The sequence below is a fragment of the Poecilia mexicana genome, unplaced genomic scaffold, assembly GCF_051168715.1.
Source record: "Poecilia mexicana isolate PSO_F unplaced genomic scaffold, ASM5116871v1 scaffold_9, whole genome shotgun sequence".
NCBI classification, from domain to species: Eukaryota; Metazoa; Chordata; class Actinopteri; order Cyprinodontiformes; family Poeciliidae; genus Poecilia; species Poecilia mexicana.
Genome location: NW_028263378.1, coordinates 2,638,585 through 2,654,794, shown reverse-complemented (window position 1 = coordinate 2,654,794; position 16,210 = coordinate 2,638,585). Strand labels below are relative to the sequence as shown.

The following is a 16,210-nucleotide window of genomic DNA, read 5'->3' as shown; positions in this document are numbered from 1 at the left end:
TTTGTTTTGGCCCCCAACTACTTCAGAGTCTACAACTTTGTCCCACTTGGCAAAACGTTTGGCCTAGAGATCAACTTCTGCCCCCGCAGCAAAACCAAAAGTTCCTGGGGTTTTATTTCATATTATACATTTAAATTATTACTTTGAATGAGTTTCCAGGATGTTCCCAGCAACTTTGAACCAGCGATGACCCTCCTTTTGGTCCAACTGGCCCCCCTAAGGCCTGTCAGCCCCACAACGTGGTAATTAAGTGGAGCTGCTTGTCAAAAGGCAGCAGTGCTACACATTTCTTATTGGATTACAAGGTGCTGGGAAGGAATGCAGGATCCCAGCGTTGCTGCTGGTAGATGCTGAAAGCCGGGTTGCCAGATTGGGCAAATTTCTGCTTTTGAACTCATGTGGCTGGGGAAAAAAAGCTTGTTCCTTTTCACAACATTTGGTGGGTTTTTAGAAAGGTTTCAGGGAAATTTCTTTCAAAATAGTTGTGAATGTGTGACAGGAACGCACATTTTTAAATAAAATGCACACTAGTAGACTCTTTTTAGTCCGCTTTAATCAAACTCTGGCTCGTTTAGCTTGAAAGTCCTGTTCATTTGCATCAGTGTGAATGTGATAATCAGACCAAAAAAGCAATCTCTGGTCTGTCTACAAAACTCTCAGTTCAGATAAAGTGAACAAGGGTGCGGTTTGACTGCATATATGAATATTAAGTGAACCGGAAACTGCTCCAAAAGCAGTGAATTCTGAGTAAATACATCCAAAACAAATGCTAACTAGCGTTAGCAAAAGAAACAGCAAATAAGTAATCCTACAACCGCTAAAACCTGATCGTACTCCAGTTTTGTTAACATTTTGTGAAGTAGGAAGTTGAGCTGGTCTTCTTTAGATGTTTGTGTGTCATTTTCTTTGGTAGTTCTGGGTGCAGCGCCCCCACAGGCGAGGAGGGGAACAGGTTTTCAATTAGTGTGGATCATTTGACGCGGTGCAGTTGGAAAGTGAACCACAGCAGCTGAAAATTTAACAAATGTTGCAAATTTGGTCCCAATTGAATCGAGTCTACCATCAGTTGTGGAAACATGTTTAGTGGTACTGTAAAACAGAAATCCCACGGCAACATTGTGATTTAAAAGGACATAATGACAGAAAAAACTCAAGTCTCATTGTGTTCAAAGTACAACCAAAACTGTTGTGGATCATCTATATATGACTGTATGTGGCGCCATCAACATGAATTTCACTCTAGGTTGAGATTTGTGCTGGGATTTTTTATTTTTTGGACTTTATTGGGTTTTTCGTTGTTTTGTGCTGAAAACCGTCAGTCAGATCTGGCAACCCTGTCTGAAAGAAACAGCGTGGGTGAAAATGAATGGGCATCCTAGCCTTCCTTTCACGGCCACTAACCGCCAATGCAAAATACCGCATGTGCCATTTATTCCCAGAGTCAAAACAACCCACCATGCGATGCTGTGCTGTGAATGTGTGTTTGTGTTTGACTTTGTGGTGCCTAATAGAGTCTTAATGTGCAGAGGATTGTAGCGTATCAGATGAGCTGAAAGTTTGTGGCGTGACAACGGCAACAGTGGGATGGATGGCTGGATTAACACCTGGCGAAGGGTTCATAGGCGTGTGTTTTGGGTTGAGACAACTCTGGTGGTGATAAAGCAATAAAGCAAACACATAGTCACTGGAAGGGCAGCCAGGGGCTATATGGGCAGCAGGGCAGGAGAAGAATAGAGCCGTTGTATCCAAGCAGGGAAAATCCACATTACATCATTTTATTTTCATTTAGCCTGGTTTGTGTCTCACATGTTTATGGCTGTTTTGCCAGAATGAGGGGTTTCTGCATGTTTCTATTAACTGGATTAAAATTACAGACTGAGCGCAGCATCACCTTGTCATCCTTTTTTTTTTTTACCAAAAACTGGATGACAACAGCCTAAAGTCTGGTATTTATTTTGTTTTTTGTGTTGAAGTGTAACCAAAGAGTGAGTGAGTTGCTAGGTAACCAAAGAGTGAGTGAGTTGCTAGGTAACCAAAGAGTGAGTGAGTTGCTAGGTAACCAAAGAGTGAGTGAGTTGCTAGGTAACCAAAGAGTGAGCGAGTTGCTAGGTAACCAAAGAGTGAGCGAGTTGCTAGGTAACCAAAGAGTGAGCGAGTTGCTAGGTAACCAAAGAGTGAGTGAGTTGCTAGGTAACCAAAGAGTGAGTGAGTTGCTAGGTAACCAAAGAGTGAGCGAGTTTTGTTGATTTCACCAACCTAGCTTAGCTCACTGTGAGAGTTTGAGCGGCTAACGTCTTTCCTCTACCTACATTTCCCAGAATGCTGTGCGGTTCTGGCTCAGAGTTCAGTGAACATTTTATAAAATTGATTATTGATACTGATCATGTATCTGTTGCATTTGAATCGCGTTGTGATGTGATATCTGTTTTGCTGAAACAATAAAAAGACTCCATTTTATCTTTTGAAAATCAAACTAAAATGCTTCTCAACCAAGCAACAAGGAATGAAAATAATGGGGAAAATATTGTAATGAATCAAGAATTGCATATGTTGGGTCATCACTTATGTTGACATGAAAACTTCCTCTGCCTACGTGACACATTTATGACTTTGCGTCTTGATGAAGGTTTTTTTTATTTCTAAGTGCTGACTTAGTGACATCCAACACTTTTGTGTGTACAAACAACAAACACACTCTGACTTTTCTTTCTTGTCTTTTTCTTCTTTGTCTTGAAATACGAGCTACGTATACTGCTGTGTGTGTTTGTGTGTGTGTGTTTCATTCCCTAACCTCACAGCATGGAGGTAAGTCACTGAAGTCTGTAAATGGCAAACAACACCTGCATGCTGTAAACAAAATGCTACTGTGTGAACTCCAGCTGTAGATAAGAGGAGGAGGCGAGTCGGCGGTCCAGTTCCCTCTGCTGACGTGTTAAATCTCACACTTTGGGAATGAAACAGGAGAAAGGCCTTCAGCAGATGCTTATCAGTGGCAGTTAGTGGAGACAAACATTGTCACCTTCTGCTGTGCAGACGACTGCAGTCATAAAACCCTCCAAGGTCGTTATTGTGCTTCACCATATCTCAAGATTTGATACTTTAAGGCTGTAAATGTGACTTAGCCGAACTGCTCTTCCTGTTTCTACTGGAAAGCTGCTGCTGGAACCAGAATATGAGATTGTATCAAGTTTGTTTATTTCGAAAAATCTCACATTTTTCAATAAAAAAGCTTTTTGTGCTACAATGAGGTGGATTTTCAGCCGTATTGAAATATCTGTGTTCCACAAAACACTTTATTCGCATCACGAGTCACATAATCAACGACTGGGTGTTACTACTGGCGGAAATGACAAAGAAGACGACAGGAAGTGGTAGGAAGATGATGGTTTGTTTTGGTCCTTTGAACTCAAAGCGTAGCACAGTTCATAAAAAGTTGTGTGTCATTCCAACGTGTTGAATCCACAACTCTTCTGGAAAATCACTGACTATAATTTCCCAAACGTCACATACGCAGCCGCTCCCAAGTAGGTGGGGCTTGTCTCTCCAGCACCTGATTAAGACGCTGATGTTTCCTCTGATTGGCTGATGGATCAAAATAATCTCAACTAACTGTTTACATCCATTGCTGTCATGACTTTAAATGACTTATTCCACGAACAAGCTTATTCACATATTTTATTTTAATTTCTTATTTAACAGAAAAACCACAGTTGTGAAATTGTTTTTTCTTTTACATTAGCATTATAGCAACAAATGGAAACACAGCTGCAGTTAATACAGCATATTCAGACCCAAAGCAGGCTGTTGCTAACGTTGATGCAAAAATGCATGTCTGTACAAAATCAGAAAATGTATCTGTTATGCTAAGGTGTAGAAGGAGGAAACTTTTACTCTGAAAAAACAAACATGAAGGTCAGACTAAAGTTTGCCAGAAAGACACAGACCTTAACTCTTTGATTTATTATTAAACTTCAGGATAAAAGACATATTTGGCATAAACCAGATGTTAGCATTCCAGGAAACGTACGGCATAGCCACTGAAGCATGGAGGTGGGAGCGTCATGGTTTGGGATGCTTTTCAGCAGCAGGATCTGACCAGCTCACCGTTAAAGAATCCACCATGAATTTAACCGTGTATCAGAAAGCTGAGACAATCTGTAAAAACAATGAAACCCGAAGTAAACCTGGACCCTGAAACATGACAACGACCCAAATCTACCAGCCTGACTGTGAAACTTAAAGGTGAAGCTCTCAATTTACCGGTCGATTTATGTTCCTACCCTCATCTACAGTCACAAACTCTGGGTGATGACCAAAACAACGAAACACAAGCAGCTGAAATGAGTTTCCTCTGCATGGATGTATACTAGTTATTCAAACAATGGAGATAAAACTAGCTATTGATCCCCGGTTTTTGTGGGCGTTACCGATCAGAACCATCCACGAAACCTAAAATTTATGGATAAAAAACCCTTTTAACTGTATATTTCAATAGTTAAAACAACAAATATGTCTTAACATACATTAAAGATGCAGTTTCTAACTTTTATTTTAGAAAGACTTTTATTTTTTGAGACAGAAAAGATCAATCTCCTCCACCTCTTCCTTGAGCTGCTACTGGCATCTGAAAAAATGCACAAAAAACAACCAATCAGAGCCAGGAGGCGGGTCTTAGTGCTGTCAATCATCCTCATGTACTCGCTGCTAAATGTGCAAATGGCGGAGAAACAACTCACCATTACAGAAAAAACGTTTATTCGCCGCCATTGGTGGCTATGCTAACTAGCCTTAGCATTCACAACAGGCTATGCTAGCAGCAGCGTAGCAGAGAAGGTGGAGCAGCGCCACATGGAAGTGATTGACAGCATTAAGACCCTTGGCTCTGATTTGATGTTTCTAGTTAGCACTGGGGAAAATGTGCAACTTTTCAAATTCAGAAATTTTCACTATTTTTTAGACAATTTCTGAAATTAATCTCAAAATTTCAGTTATTTTTTTTCTCAACTTTTTATTGTTAGAAATTTCCACGTTTTTTTTTTTTTTTAAAGAAAATTTCTGAGATTTTTAGATGAAAAGTTACTTTTTTCTGTCTACAACAGCTTTAATATGTGGTCGTAAACATCAGCATGTTCAAACATGGATTGTTTATATAAAAATACCTGAGGATCAGTAGAATTAGAACTCAGATAAGAGTAGCAGTATGTCAATATATTTATATTTATGTTTACACAGGAAAATCAGAGCGGCTCTAAATTAAAACTCCTTCACCATAATTAAAAGAAAATTCTACCTAAAGTGACTCCTGACACTAAAAAACATCATCAACGTGAGGTTAAATCTATTCTCATTTCCCGCTGTCATGGCTTCTCTGTTTGAGTTTAAAGGTAAAACGCTGAACTGCAAAATGACGCCGATAAAACGCGAAAACTGACGGCAGAAATGAGAGATTAGTGAGTTTTTGTCTCTTTTTTTCTCCTGACTTTTCATCTTTGCACGGATCAGTGTTCACCAGTTCAAGTGAAACCTGCGTTTGGAGTTGTCTTTCAACACACACACACACACACACACACACACACACACACGTTTGTTTTGCTATCTTTGTGGGGACTTTCCATTGACTTCCATTCATTTCTACTCATTTCTACAGCCTAAACCTTACCTTTACCCTTTTCCTAACCCTAACCATCACATACCTAACCCTAACCAACCAAAACTCAATTCATACCTTAGCCCTAACTCTGACCCCTGACCCAAAAACAGGGTTTCCCCTCGTGGGGACCAGGCTCCGGTCCCCACGAGGAGCGACTGGTCCCCACAACATAGCATATGTCAGGAAAATCGTCCCCACAAGGTATTACAAACAAACGCACACGCACACACACACACACACACACACGCACACACACACACACACACACACACATGCTGAGAGCGCAGACACACACATCCTGAGCGATGAGGTGACGCTGCTTTCAGATTTATGGCCTCGCGTCGCGTTTCAAACCCCCGAAGAGCGGTTAATCCGCAAACACTGCGTGTTGCCGCAGCGATCTGTGTGTGTTTGTGGATAAAAAGCAATCTGTTACACCCTCTAATTATTTTCAGCTGAGTGATTAGCTGGTGCTTTTTGTTGGAGGATCTCCGTAATTGGCTGTGACATTTATTTGACACACTTAATGAATTACAGGGAAGATGCTGCCGCATTGTTAGTTTTATTTTCCCATAAATTATCGGATCTGCCTCTGTTGTTCGTATCTTAATGATTCATGTTTAACAACTGTAACATAATCCAAACATTATTGCTGTGATTTAAAACATGAAATAGACCGTTATCGATCCACTCTTAATTATAGTTGAGTTATTTTGCTCCTCCCATTTTTAGATTTAGTTGAGGGACGACAGTTGTGCAAAATAAATACATTTTGACCGAAAAGTTAATTGTAGGGCTGCAGCTATATAGCAATTATTCTGACGGTTAGTCGATTAAACGTAAAAATGGCCCATTCTACACATTTTTGATTAAACCACTGGTCTATTCATAAAACATTAGAAATACATTAAAAGTGTAAATAAATAATTACATTTTATTGCATAAATACAATAACGTATATTCCTTTAGTGAATCATTGATCATTTGTAGCAAAAGATATATTGCAGCTAAAAAATACATAAATATGTACATATGAAAAGTTCGATCAGTAATTATTCTGATTAATAATTGGACAGAAAAATGTGATTAGAAGTTTTTTGGTTGTTTTTTACAGATTTTCAACCAGATGAAATTAAAATTGCCACCTAAAGAAATCTGAGTAGAACATTACAGGAAAAAAATGTTTTTTTATCATAAATGCAATATATCAACCAATCAATCAATCAATCAATGTATACATGTTTGGTACAGTTTTGGCTTAACTGCTGCTCTGAGTACATTGTCCCGTCAGTTAATGGGTTTTGAGTCTGAATGCTCCAGTTAGCGATTAATCAATGACTAAATCAGTTATTTAATTAATCAATTAATCTGATTAATCGTTTCAGCCTTAGTTAAAAATAATTTCCATCTCATTTGATAATGAGGTCATTTAGTGCATTTGGTAAAACTGTAAATTAAAATTCAGTTTTTAAGTGTTGAAACATTTGTTGTGTAATCATTAATTTAAATATTTTTAGATATTTTGCAGTGGCATTAAAACTCTTGCTTTTATTCAAGTTGAAAATAAAATTGAGATTTTTTTTACAGTTTATTGACATGAGAAACAATAAACATCGGTTTAAATACTCTACACAATAACGTTATTAAAACATGCACAAGTAAAATATCATATCCTGTACATTTATGTTACAGAGAAACAAAGTTCACACTGTTTTTTTTAAGCAGTGCATGTGTTTTCATTTGAGCCCAAAACGTTTTGTAGTGCAAAAAAATGGATCCTGGTCAGAGTCAGTGGAAAGCTCGGCTCACCGCCGGCCGCTTCAATATGGCCTCCACCGAGAAGGACAGAGACTCGCCGGACGCCATTTTGTTCCCCATGGGTTTGGTCAATACGTCCTTGCCGTTTCCCTCCCTGAACTTGCGCGCCGCCTCCTCCAGCAGCTCCCTGCAGTACGGCGCTCTCAGGTCCGGCCCGCCGGGTTTCCCCGCCCGCGAGTTCTGGACCAGGCTGTGGAAGGAGTCGAGTTTCATGGACAGCTTAGCGCCGTCCTTGCTCAGCTTCGGGTTGTGGGAATGACTGTTGCTGGGGAAGGAGAGTCCGAAGCTGCGTTTTGGAGGAGAGAAGGCCGAGCACTCCTTCATTTGGGAGGCGCTGGGAGGTTTGGGGTCCAGCAGGGCGGCTGCTCGGGACCCCTCCAGTTTGGCGGCGAGCGCGGCCGCCGCCTCCTGCTCCGGCGGCTGGCTCTCGGCAGGCATCACTTTAGGCTCCCACACGGCGCCCGGCTTCATGTTCTGCACCGCCGTGGCGTTGAACAGGCACTGCTGATACAGCAGAGCGTCCCCCAGGTTGGCGGCGCCGCGGGGCCACATCACGAAACCGCCGCCGCCGCCAGGGTTGGCGCCGCGTGACGGCTGCAGCGGATAATGGCGGTAGGTGGTGGCCACGCTGACGTTGGAGGAGATCAACTCGACGTTGGCGGCACTGCTGGGATACGGCGCCGGCAGGTCCAGGCAGCCGGAGCCCAGGAAGCCGCACAGATCTTTGGGTTGATGCTCCACCTGAGGTGCCGGAGAGAAGCCGGCCTTGTAGGCGCTGAACTCTGCGGCGGCGGCGTGGTGGACCAGGCCGGCCGGGAACAGCAGCGGCCCGGCGGCCGCCTGGTTGCTCTCCAGAACCTCCCGCTCTTTGTACTCGCGCTCCAGCATGATGGTCTCCAGCTCCTTGTCGGCGAAGGCCCTCCTCTTCCTCATGCGGTCGCTCAGCGGCGGAGGAAGGGCGGCGTTGGGCGCCAGGAACGGATCCGGCTGCACCGGACGGTATCCTGTTAGCGCAGAAAAAGACATTGAACACGTTAGCAAGTCAAAATTTGCACGTTTAAATCGGTCAGTTCCTCTCAACGAACAGTGGCTCACATGTTGCAAGAGTGAAGAAAGTTTTATCTGCTAAGGAAAAAGTTTTTAACGCAAATTACAGATATCCACTTTTTTCACCCATATCTGAGGTTTAGTACCAGCTGATACTGATCCGATACAGAAAAACAACTGACTTTAAATTAGTGCTACCAATCAATAGAAATGACATCAGATTAATCTGACTGTTTTGCTCCGATTAATCACGATTAGTCAGACTTGAGATTAATCACTGTGCTTAATGTAAGCTTGAAATACAAATATGTACGCAGTTGTGCTTCTTGAAGGAATGGCGGTCGGAGCAAGTCCCTCCTTCTGCCGCACTCCAACCAATCAAAATACAAGAAATGATCTGATTTTGTCTGTTTTACGCTGCAGAAGGCAGGTAACAATCTCCCAGTACTCAACTGCATCTAAGGGAAACTTACTCCACTACACATGCTTACAAACAGTAGCAAACATGTTCAGGAGACAACTGACAGATGAGACAGATTTTATTTTCTGGTTATTAGGTGTTCCACCCCTTTCTGATGCCGCCCTGGGCAACTCCCCATATCAAAAACCGACACTATTTGCAAAAATGTTTGTTTTATTGTCTCAAACCAAACATGTCTGAAGATTCTCAGTTTACCAGGTTTTTAGTTTTTATTCTTTTCCTTATTGGTGAAAAAAAGACACAATCAATCCAGACAGACATTTTGGAAGAGCAAAACATCAACAAATATTTAATGTTGTCTTCTGTTTTGAAACCATCTGAGTAAAATAATAGTAAAAATTGCACAATAACGCAAGAATACCCTGTCAATAAACTTTAAGTTCTAATGAACATTTAAACACTGGATGATATTTTAAATATCCAAAATAAATAAAACAACAAATAAAATTAATTATGAAGTTTCTGTAAACAACAGTATCCTTAAAAAGGGGATAGTTGAGACCAAAACACCAAACTGAAGAGTTTTATCATAAAGTTTTTGGTAGAAAAAGAAAAAAAAGGGAAAAACAATAAATCATACAAATGGAAATTATTGAGCTTGTTTTAATTTAAAATGCAATTAATTGATTTACAGTGAGTTCAAAGCCTGCCAAACATTCACTAAAAATAAAGGAAGATAAAATAAATATCTGTGGCCCACGCCCCAGGGCAACATGTTGACCTGGGCTGCCGCCGCAGTAATCCCTTCCTAAAGTCTTTATGACTGACGGAGAAACAGACGAGAATAAAAAGGGATTTTGGAAGATTTGCAAAGAAAGGTTTATATTTCAGCCGTCTTACCTTCTAGGATGCTTTTGGCGAGCATCGTCGAGGGTCGGATGTGTCGCTGATAAATCCTCCTCTCCGCTGGAATCGGTTTCCCAGAAATCCCTTTCTTATCCTAACGCAGAAAAGAAAAACATTAAACCCTGATGTCAGGAAGTTTTCTTGATTCTTGAGCAATAACTGATTAGTTACAGCTGAGCTCAGCTTGAATGTCTGGATAATTTAAAATAACATTAAGGGAAAATGGGCCGTAACTCATGTTTCTGTTGTTATTACGGCGTTAAAAAGTGACTCAAAAGTAATCCCAGGATGTAAATCTTCTATTTAATTTAAGCTTTTAGATGTTAAACAAGCTTTAAACTCATAATCTAACACATAAATTAGTATTTACGATATTATAGCAAACTGTAGGTGGAAGAAAAAGTTTAACCCGAATAAGAAAAAAGCAAACATTAAAAGTAAATTTTAATATAAAAATAGTGTAAAGATTAAAAAGATGTAATTAATTCCTGCTTTGAATGGCTTCTTTAATAACAATAATGTATATGTTTATAATTATTTTGACAAATAAGTATGGGTACATAAATTAGACTGAATAAAAATTAGGCAAATTGATATGATTTTAATTTATTTCATGCATTATGAACTAGTTTCACATGAGCATCCTATAACACGTCATTAAGAAATAAAACATGTAATTGTTTAAATATATATAAAAAAATCTATTTGGTTTCTCAATAGGGGAAATAAAATGCCCGCAGATGTTAATCTAAGTTAAATATATTTTAGTTTTACTATTTTAGATCTTTCCTTCTTTTGATGTTTCTCTCTTTTTTTAACCACTAAACTTTTATGTATTCATTTTATTTTTTTAAATCTATAATTATTGGAGAAAAATTGCTACTTTTTCCCCCAATAATTTGTGAATCTTAAAAAAAAATAGAAAACAAACAAAAAGCTAAAACCCTAAACTAGAAGCTGAAGATCTGCAAATAAAATCAGAAAATGAAAAGTTTCTAAAGTTAAAGTTGTGATTTTTAAAGGTTGGGGAAATAATTATAAAACGTTAAATGTAAAGGATCTGCAGACAGTTAAACACAGTGAGGCTCTGGATGAAGAACATTTACTCTGAACTCTGTTTCTGCTTCTGTCATTAATTATACTAATTTATTAAACTACTGAACTGAGTCAATTAATAACTGCGTTATTATGTAAAAGATGGATTCAGTTTAAAATATCAAAAACAGATATAGGCTTAATATATTATCACAATGTTATATGCTGCCATGGCGACAAATTGTAAAAGTGATGATAATAACTCTATTGCTTATTTTTTATGTAAATATGGCCATAACTGCTGTGCAATGCAGTCTACTGCACTTAAAATATACATATATAAATTTCTTCTTTAGGACACCAACGACATAAAGAATGTGCCAAGTGGCAACATTTAATCATATTTTGTATTTATTTATATTTATGTATACTTTCAATGAAAAAACAAAAAGTAAAACTAACAACACGGACAGTTTGGCAGAGTTTAAACGTTGCCAACTGGAAATCAAGATTCTTATCACAATAAGAAATAAACGATAAATAGAATCAGGTTTGGGTTTGTTGTAACTTAAACAGACGTTTGGGTAAAAAATACTTTTTGTGGAAACAAAAACTGTTTACATGCAGCACCGATAACGAACTCTGATGGGATTAGACTTCATTTCATAAACTGACTGACCTTAAAAACCAGAAACTAATTTGCAGTTGGGCAGTAACTAGTTACATTTACTCAATTACATTTACTTGAGTAGCTTTTTTGAAAAAAGAAAATACTTCAAGAAGTATGTTTACTATGTTGTACTTTTTAATCTTACTTGAGTAAAATTTGTGGATTTTCTTCCCACTGAATGAAAAATAAAAATGTTTTAACCAAAAACCCAGCGGACTCAGACACACACCTGCAGTTTCTGTTAAAGTTTTTCATTGACAGAAACTGATTTGGAAACATTTCCTTTTGCTTGATTTTGTTTTTTTTATATGAATTATTGTCATTTTTGTCCTAAAATCACCTAAATTTCCACCTAACTTTACATTTTGGTCCGTCTGATGATGTGATTTTTAAACATTAAATGACTGATAATTTGATCAGTTACTCAGTACTTGAGTAAACTTTTTAACAAATGCATTTTTTTACTCTTGAGTAATTTCTTGGATGGATAGTTTTTACTTTTAGTTGAGTTAAAATATGTGAAGTAGAGCTGCTCTTACTAATTGAGTAAAATTTTTGGGTACTTCCTTAATTTGTTAATTTTGTACCACTTTACTATAATGCTCCCATTATTGATTGTTAATAAACAGTTAATTGATACGTTACTAATTCATCTCTAAGCACTTTATAAATCACTAATAACTCTTTATTATGCTTTAATTGCATAATAAATAATGCAATTAAGACGGAGACGGAAACTAAATCTACTGGTTTCTTGCCAAATAGTGAGCCAAATCTGTTCACTTATATTTTATCTAACCAGGGTGTCCAAAGTGTGGCCCGGGGTCTGTTTATGGGCCTTGGATTGATTACATGTGGCCTCAGACTTCAACTCAAGAAAGATACAAATTTGGGCCCCCAGTTCAGGTATTTGGTATAGATGGAGACTTTCTGTCTTTCATTTGGTAAAAATGATCACAAACAAATAAAATCTTCTCACAATAGAAAATATTGGCTATAACACAAAGGACTCGTCTTTAAATCGCCACGTTTCTTCATTCTCCTCCAGAACCAGTGACTTTTATGCAAAAGCAAACTTTGTTTCACCCAGATCTGCTTTTAATTAGTTTAATAAACTTAGCTAAACACAGCAATAATTATCAAAGAAAGCCTGACCTAAATCCTGACTTTATTCACCAGAACTGATAAAACTGTGTTCTACATTTTTCCATTAGATAATTAAAAAATGTGCAAAATTATTTTTAATAAGGCAAATCTGTGGAACCCTTTTAAAGTTTTGGATCTAATAATTTACACAGTTTAGTTTATTGTTGAGTGGGTAAAAAAACATCCCGGGATCTAGAGTTGTTGAACACTTCAGACTAGCTTGTAAGAACAATAAGTATTTATAAATGTAATGTTTTTTAGCGTACAACAGGGATGTCCAAGCTGTGGCCTGGGGGCCACGTTTGGCCCTTTTGATTCATTTTCTGTTTCATTAAAGTTTGGACACCCCTGGCATACAGTCACCTTCTGACCCTTCCTTATTAATAACTATTATTATGCATTGCCTTATAAAGTGTTTATGGATTAACTGATGAGATGTAAACTAATTATTAACGTACAAGTGGTGCTGTCGTTTTTAAGGGGTAAAATGTTTTTGCACTGACCTCCGTGGCCTGCTGCCTCCTCAGGGCCACCTGCGCCGCCATCACCCGCTGCCTCTCCACCACCAGCAGGCAGTTGGCGCACTGGCAGTCCCTCCACCTGCAGAAGCGCTTGTGGCCCTTCAGGCAGGAAACCACGCCATGGTTGCGGCAGCGGGCGCATTTCGGCGTACGGCTCAGCTTCCTCTGGTCGCCCGAGCTCAGGCCGCTGGGGCCCGGCTTGCCGTCGCCCTTCCCGCCGTCCCCGTCGCCGTCGTCCTCGCCGAGCGGCGCGGAGCCCGGCCGGCTGCAGCACATCGAGTCCTCCGGCAGCTCGTCGCTCTCCGCCTCCAGGCTCTCCACGTCGATTTCAAAGTCTGCCATGTCCTCCTCCTCCGCGTTTAGCGCAGGTTATTTCTGCAAAAATAAATCGGCCGAGTTTATTTGAGCAGCACATTTCAGCAACGAGGCAGTTCAAACATCATAAGAGCACAAAATAAAAGTCATCAATAATCGAAACGTTACATTTGACCCAGATTACATATTAAAATGTTCGTTAGTGGGACTTAAAGAAACTCGGTGCTTCGGCTGTTTTACAATTTTCCTTAAGTTTGTTCCAGATCTGTGATGCATAGAGGCTGAAATAATAAAATAAACTGGAGTCATTTAAAATAATAAAACAAACAAAAAACCTCAAAACTTCTGTTGACTTTAATTTAATTAATTTGACAGGAACAATGCACTCAAAACTGCGTGTCACCAAGAGTATATTTCTAGAGCTAATTCACAACTGCAGTCTGGTTGGTCATTTAAAAGCATTAAAATACATGAAATGTAAAAACCAAAATACAGTACTATACGTTTCCTGCCTAAACTGTGCAACCTCCAAATTCACATATTACTATACAGTAAGACTAAGAAATCAAAATACAACCATAATACATTTGTTTTTCTGCTTTCATATTAAAAAAAACAACTCTGCAGACTTCAAATTTATATAAATATCCTTAGTACCTCCCCATCAGATAACATCAAAGCTTAATTTAAGTTAATTTATAACATATTTTTGTTGGAAATGTATTGTTGGTAAAACACTCAAAAGTGGAAATAAATTTATTTTCTTTAGCTTTTAGGGAAATAATAATAACATAATAATAATAAGCTCTTATTATTTAAGCTAGTCAAGAAGAAGTGTCATTATGATTTCCTTATAAATATTTTTGATACCTGAGTCTTATTAAATTGATGTCAAATGTAGCTATTTTATTATTGTTCCCAATGAGATATTAATTTACAGTTTTCCACTACAGTAACTTCAATCCTCAAACCCAAAGACAGTAAATAAAAAGTGTTACAAGCGTGAAAAAACCCACAAGACAACATAACTATGAAGCTAAAGTTTTATTCTGTCTGGATAAGTATCTGGCCATCACTAAAATGTCATTTTTAAGTCACTATCTTAGGGGGGAAAGACAGTTAAAAGCACCGAGGTTCTTCAGCCTGAATCAAAAACCACAATAACCGAGTTCGGCTCACCTCCAGCGGTCCGGGCGGAGCGGTAATCAGCCTCCGGTGGTCCGGGGGAAGCGGTAATCAGGCTCTCCGGGCTGTGATGGATGACACACGCCGCCCCGGCTCCAGCTTTGAAGGCTAATTAGATGTTAATTGAGCGGATGAATGAGGGTCGCACCGCGAACACGTCCAACTTTCTTCTGGAGCCGAAACACCAGAGCGACACTCCTATGAACCGCGCTAGGCTTGGGCTTCCCGCGCTCTGATTGGCTGGTTCCAAAGCCGGTCCCAGCCAATAGGATTGCGCTGAAGTCTCACCGGGCGGGACGGAAGAGAGTCCTCCTAACGGCTGGAAATGGTAACGGTCAACTGTAATTTGATTTCTTCTAAGGTAATGTTTTTCTGAAAATAGCAATAATCAGAATAAGTCTTTCTGAAAAGTGGAAAGGATACCTGTTTTACAATGTTAGTAGCTGCTATAGGACCTTAATTCAACGTTGGTGCATAAAGTTATCCCTGTAATCAAAAAGAAAGCTAATCACGAGCTAACAGGGCCTACACAGGGCCGGCCCAAGGAGTATGCAAGATAAGCTGCTTCACCCCAAGAGGGCCCCAAAAGCACCTAGCTATAGCTATATATATATATATATATATATATATATATATATATATATATATATATATATATATATATATATATATATATATATATATATATATATATATATATATATATATATATAGAGAGAGAGAGAGAGAGAGAGAGAGAGAGAGAGAGAGAGAGATACAGATATATAAATAGAGAGATTTATGTATTCTATATGTGTATTTTATATTTTAGCAGCTAAATTAACATAAGATGAATTAATTATGGACCCTACTGTTGTTTGAAATTGCTTTTTAAAACACAGTTTTGTAAACTAAATAAATAAATAAAATTGGTTTATTTAGCAAACTGCTATGAAGGCATTTCTTTCCAATCACACAAGTCATATGATCACCAACCAGATGCAAACCATGAAGCAGATAACCAAAAGTAGTAATTAAAGTTATTTAATGACTTACCATGTCAACAAGCTTATTATATTATTTCAGTTGTTTCTTATTTAATGGAAACACATCAGTTGCGAAATTATGTTTTTATTTTTCTTCACCAGCTGAATATTGACTAAGTTTTGCACACAGTTGTAATGGAAACGCAGCTATTGTGAAACAAACTGCAGGTTGAAGTTTGTCCAACTGGCAGGCGCTACAGAGGACGACTATAATGTTTTCACAACAATCCCACAAGAGATTAAAAGGCAGAAACACAAAGTCAGCGTGGAGCGCAGTTACTCCAACCTCTGATATTTCCAGCTGATTCTATTTTAAACCTAATCCTAAACCCATCAAGATTAAACTAATCCAGATATATTCACCGATTTATCTGAGAGCCACACATTTTTCCTGCTCTAGTATTGCTGGGTGTGACCTGAGGCTCTTAAAGACAAAAGAATGCCCCTTTGTGTGCATTTTGCTGACTTCAA

The 16,210-nt window shown here is 38.7% G+C and overlaps 1 protein-coding gene across 1 annotated transcript; it reads right to left on the bottom strand.

The window, feature by feature from the left end:
- Positions 1-6,564: 6,564 nt before the first annotated feature.
- dmrt2a (doublesex and mab-3 related transcription factor 2a) lies at positions 6,565-14,902 on the bottom strand. The gene is made up of 4 exons (XM_015010962.2): positions 14,709-14,902; positions 13,197-13,589; positions 9,837-9,936; positions 6,565-8,472 (listed from the first exon to the last, which is right to left on the bottom strand). Exons 2-4 carry the CDS (start codon positions 13,554-13,556, stop codon positions 7,439-7,441), a joined length of 1,494 nt encoding a protein of 497 aa, XP_014866448.2. The 5' UTR covers positions 13,557-13,589; positions 14,709-14,902; the 3' UTR covers positions 6,565-7,438.
- Between the last annotated feature and the right edge of the window lie 1,308 nt (positions 14,903-16,210).

Bases quoted from the DNA above. Each gene is read 5' to 3' on its own strand.
- dmrt2a (XM_015010962.2), bottom strand. From the start codon at position 13,556: ATGGCAGACTTTGAAATCGACGTGGAGAGCCTGGAGGCGGAGAGCGAC. The intron at 9,937-13,196 runs GTCAGTGCAAAA...TTTCTGCGTTAG, and splicing joins GGAGGCAGCAGGCCACGGAG to GATAAGAAAGGGATTTCTGG. The intron at 8,473-9,836 runs GTAAGACGGCTG...CTGCGCTAACAG, and splicing joins CGCCAAAAGCATCCTAGAAG to GATACCGTCCGGTGCAGCCG.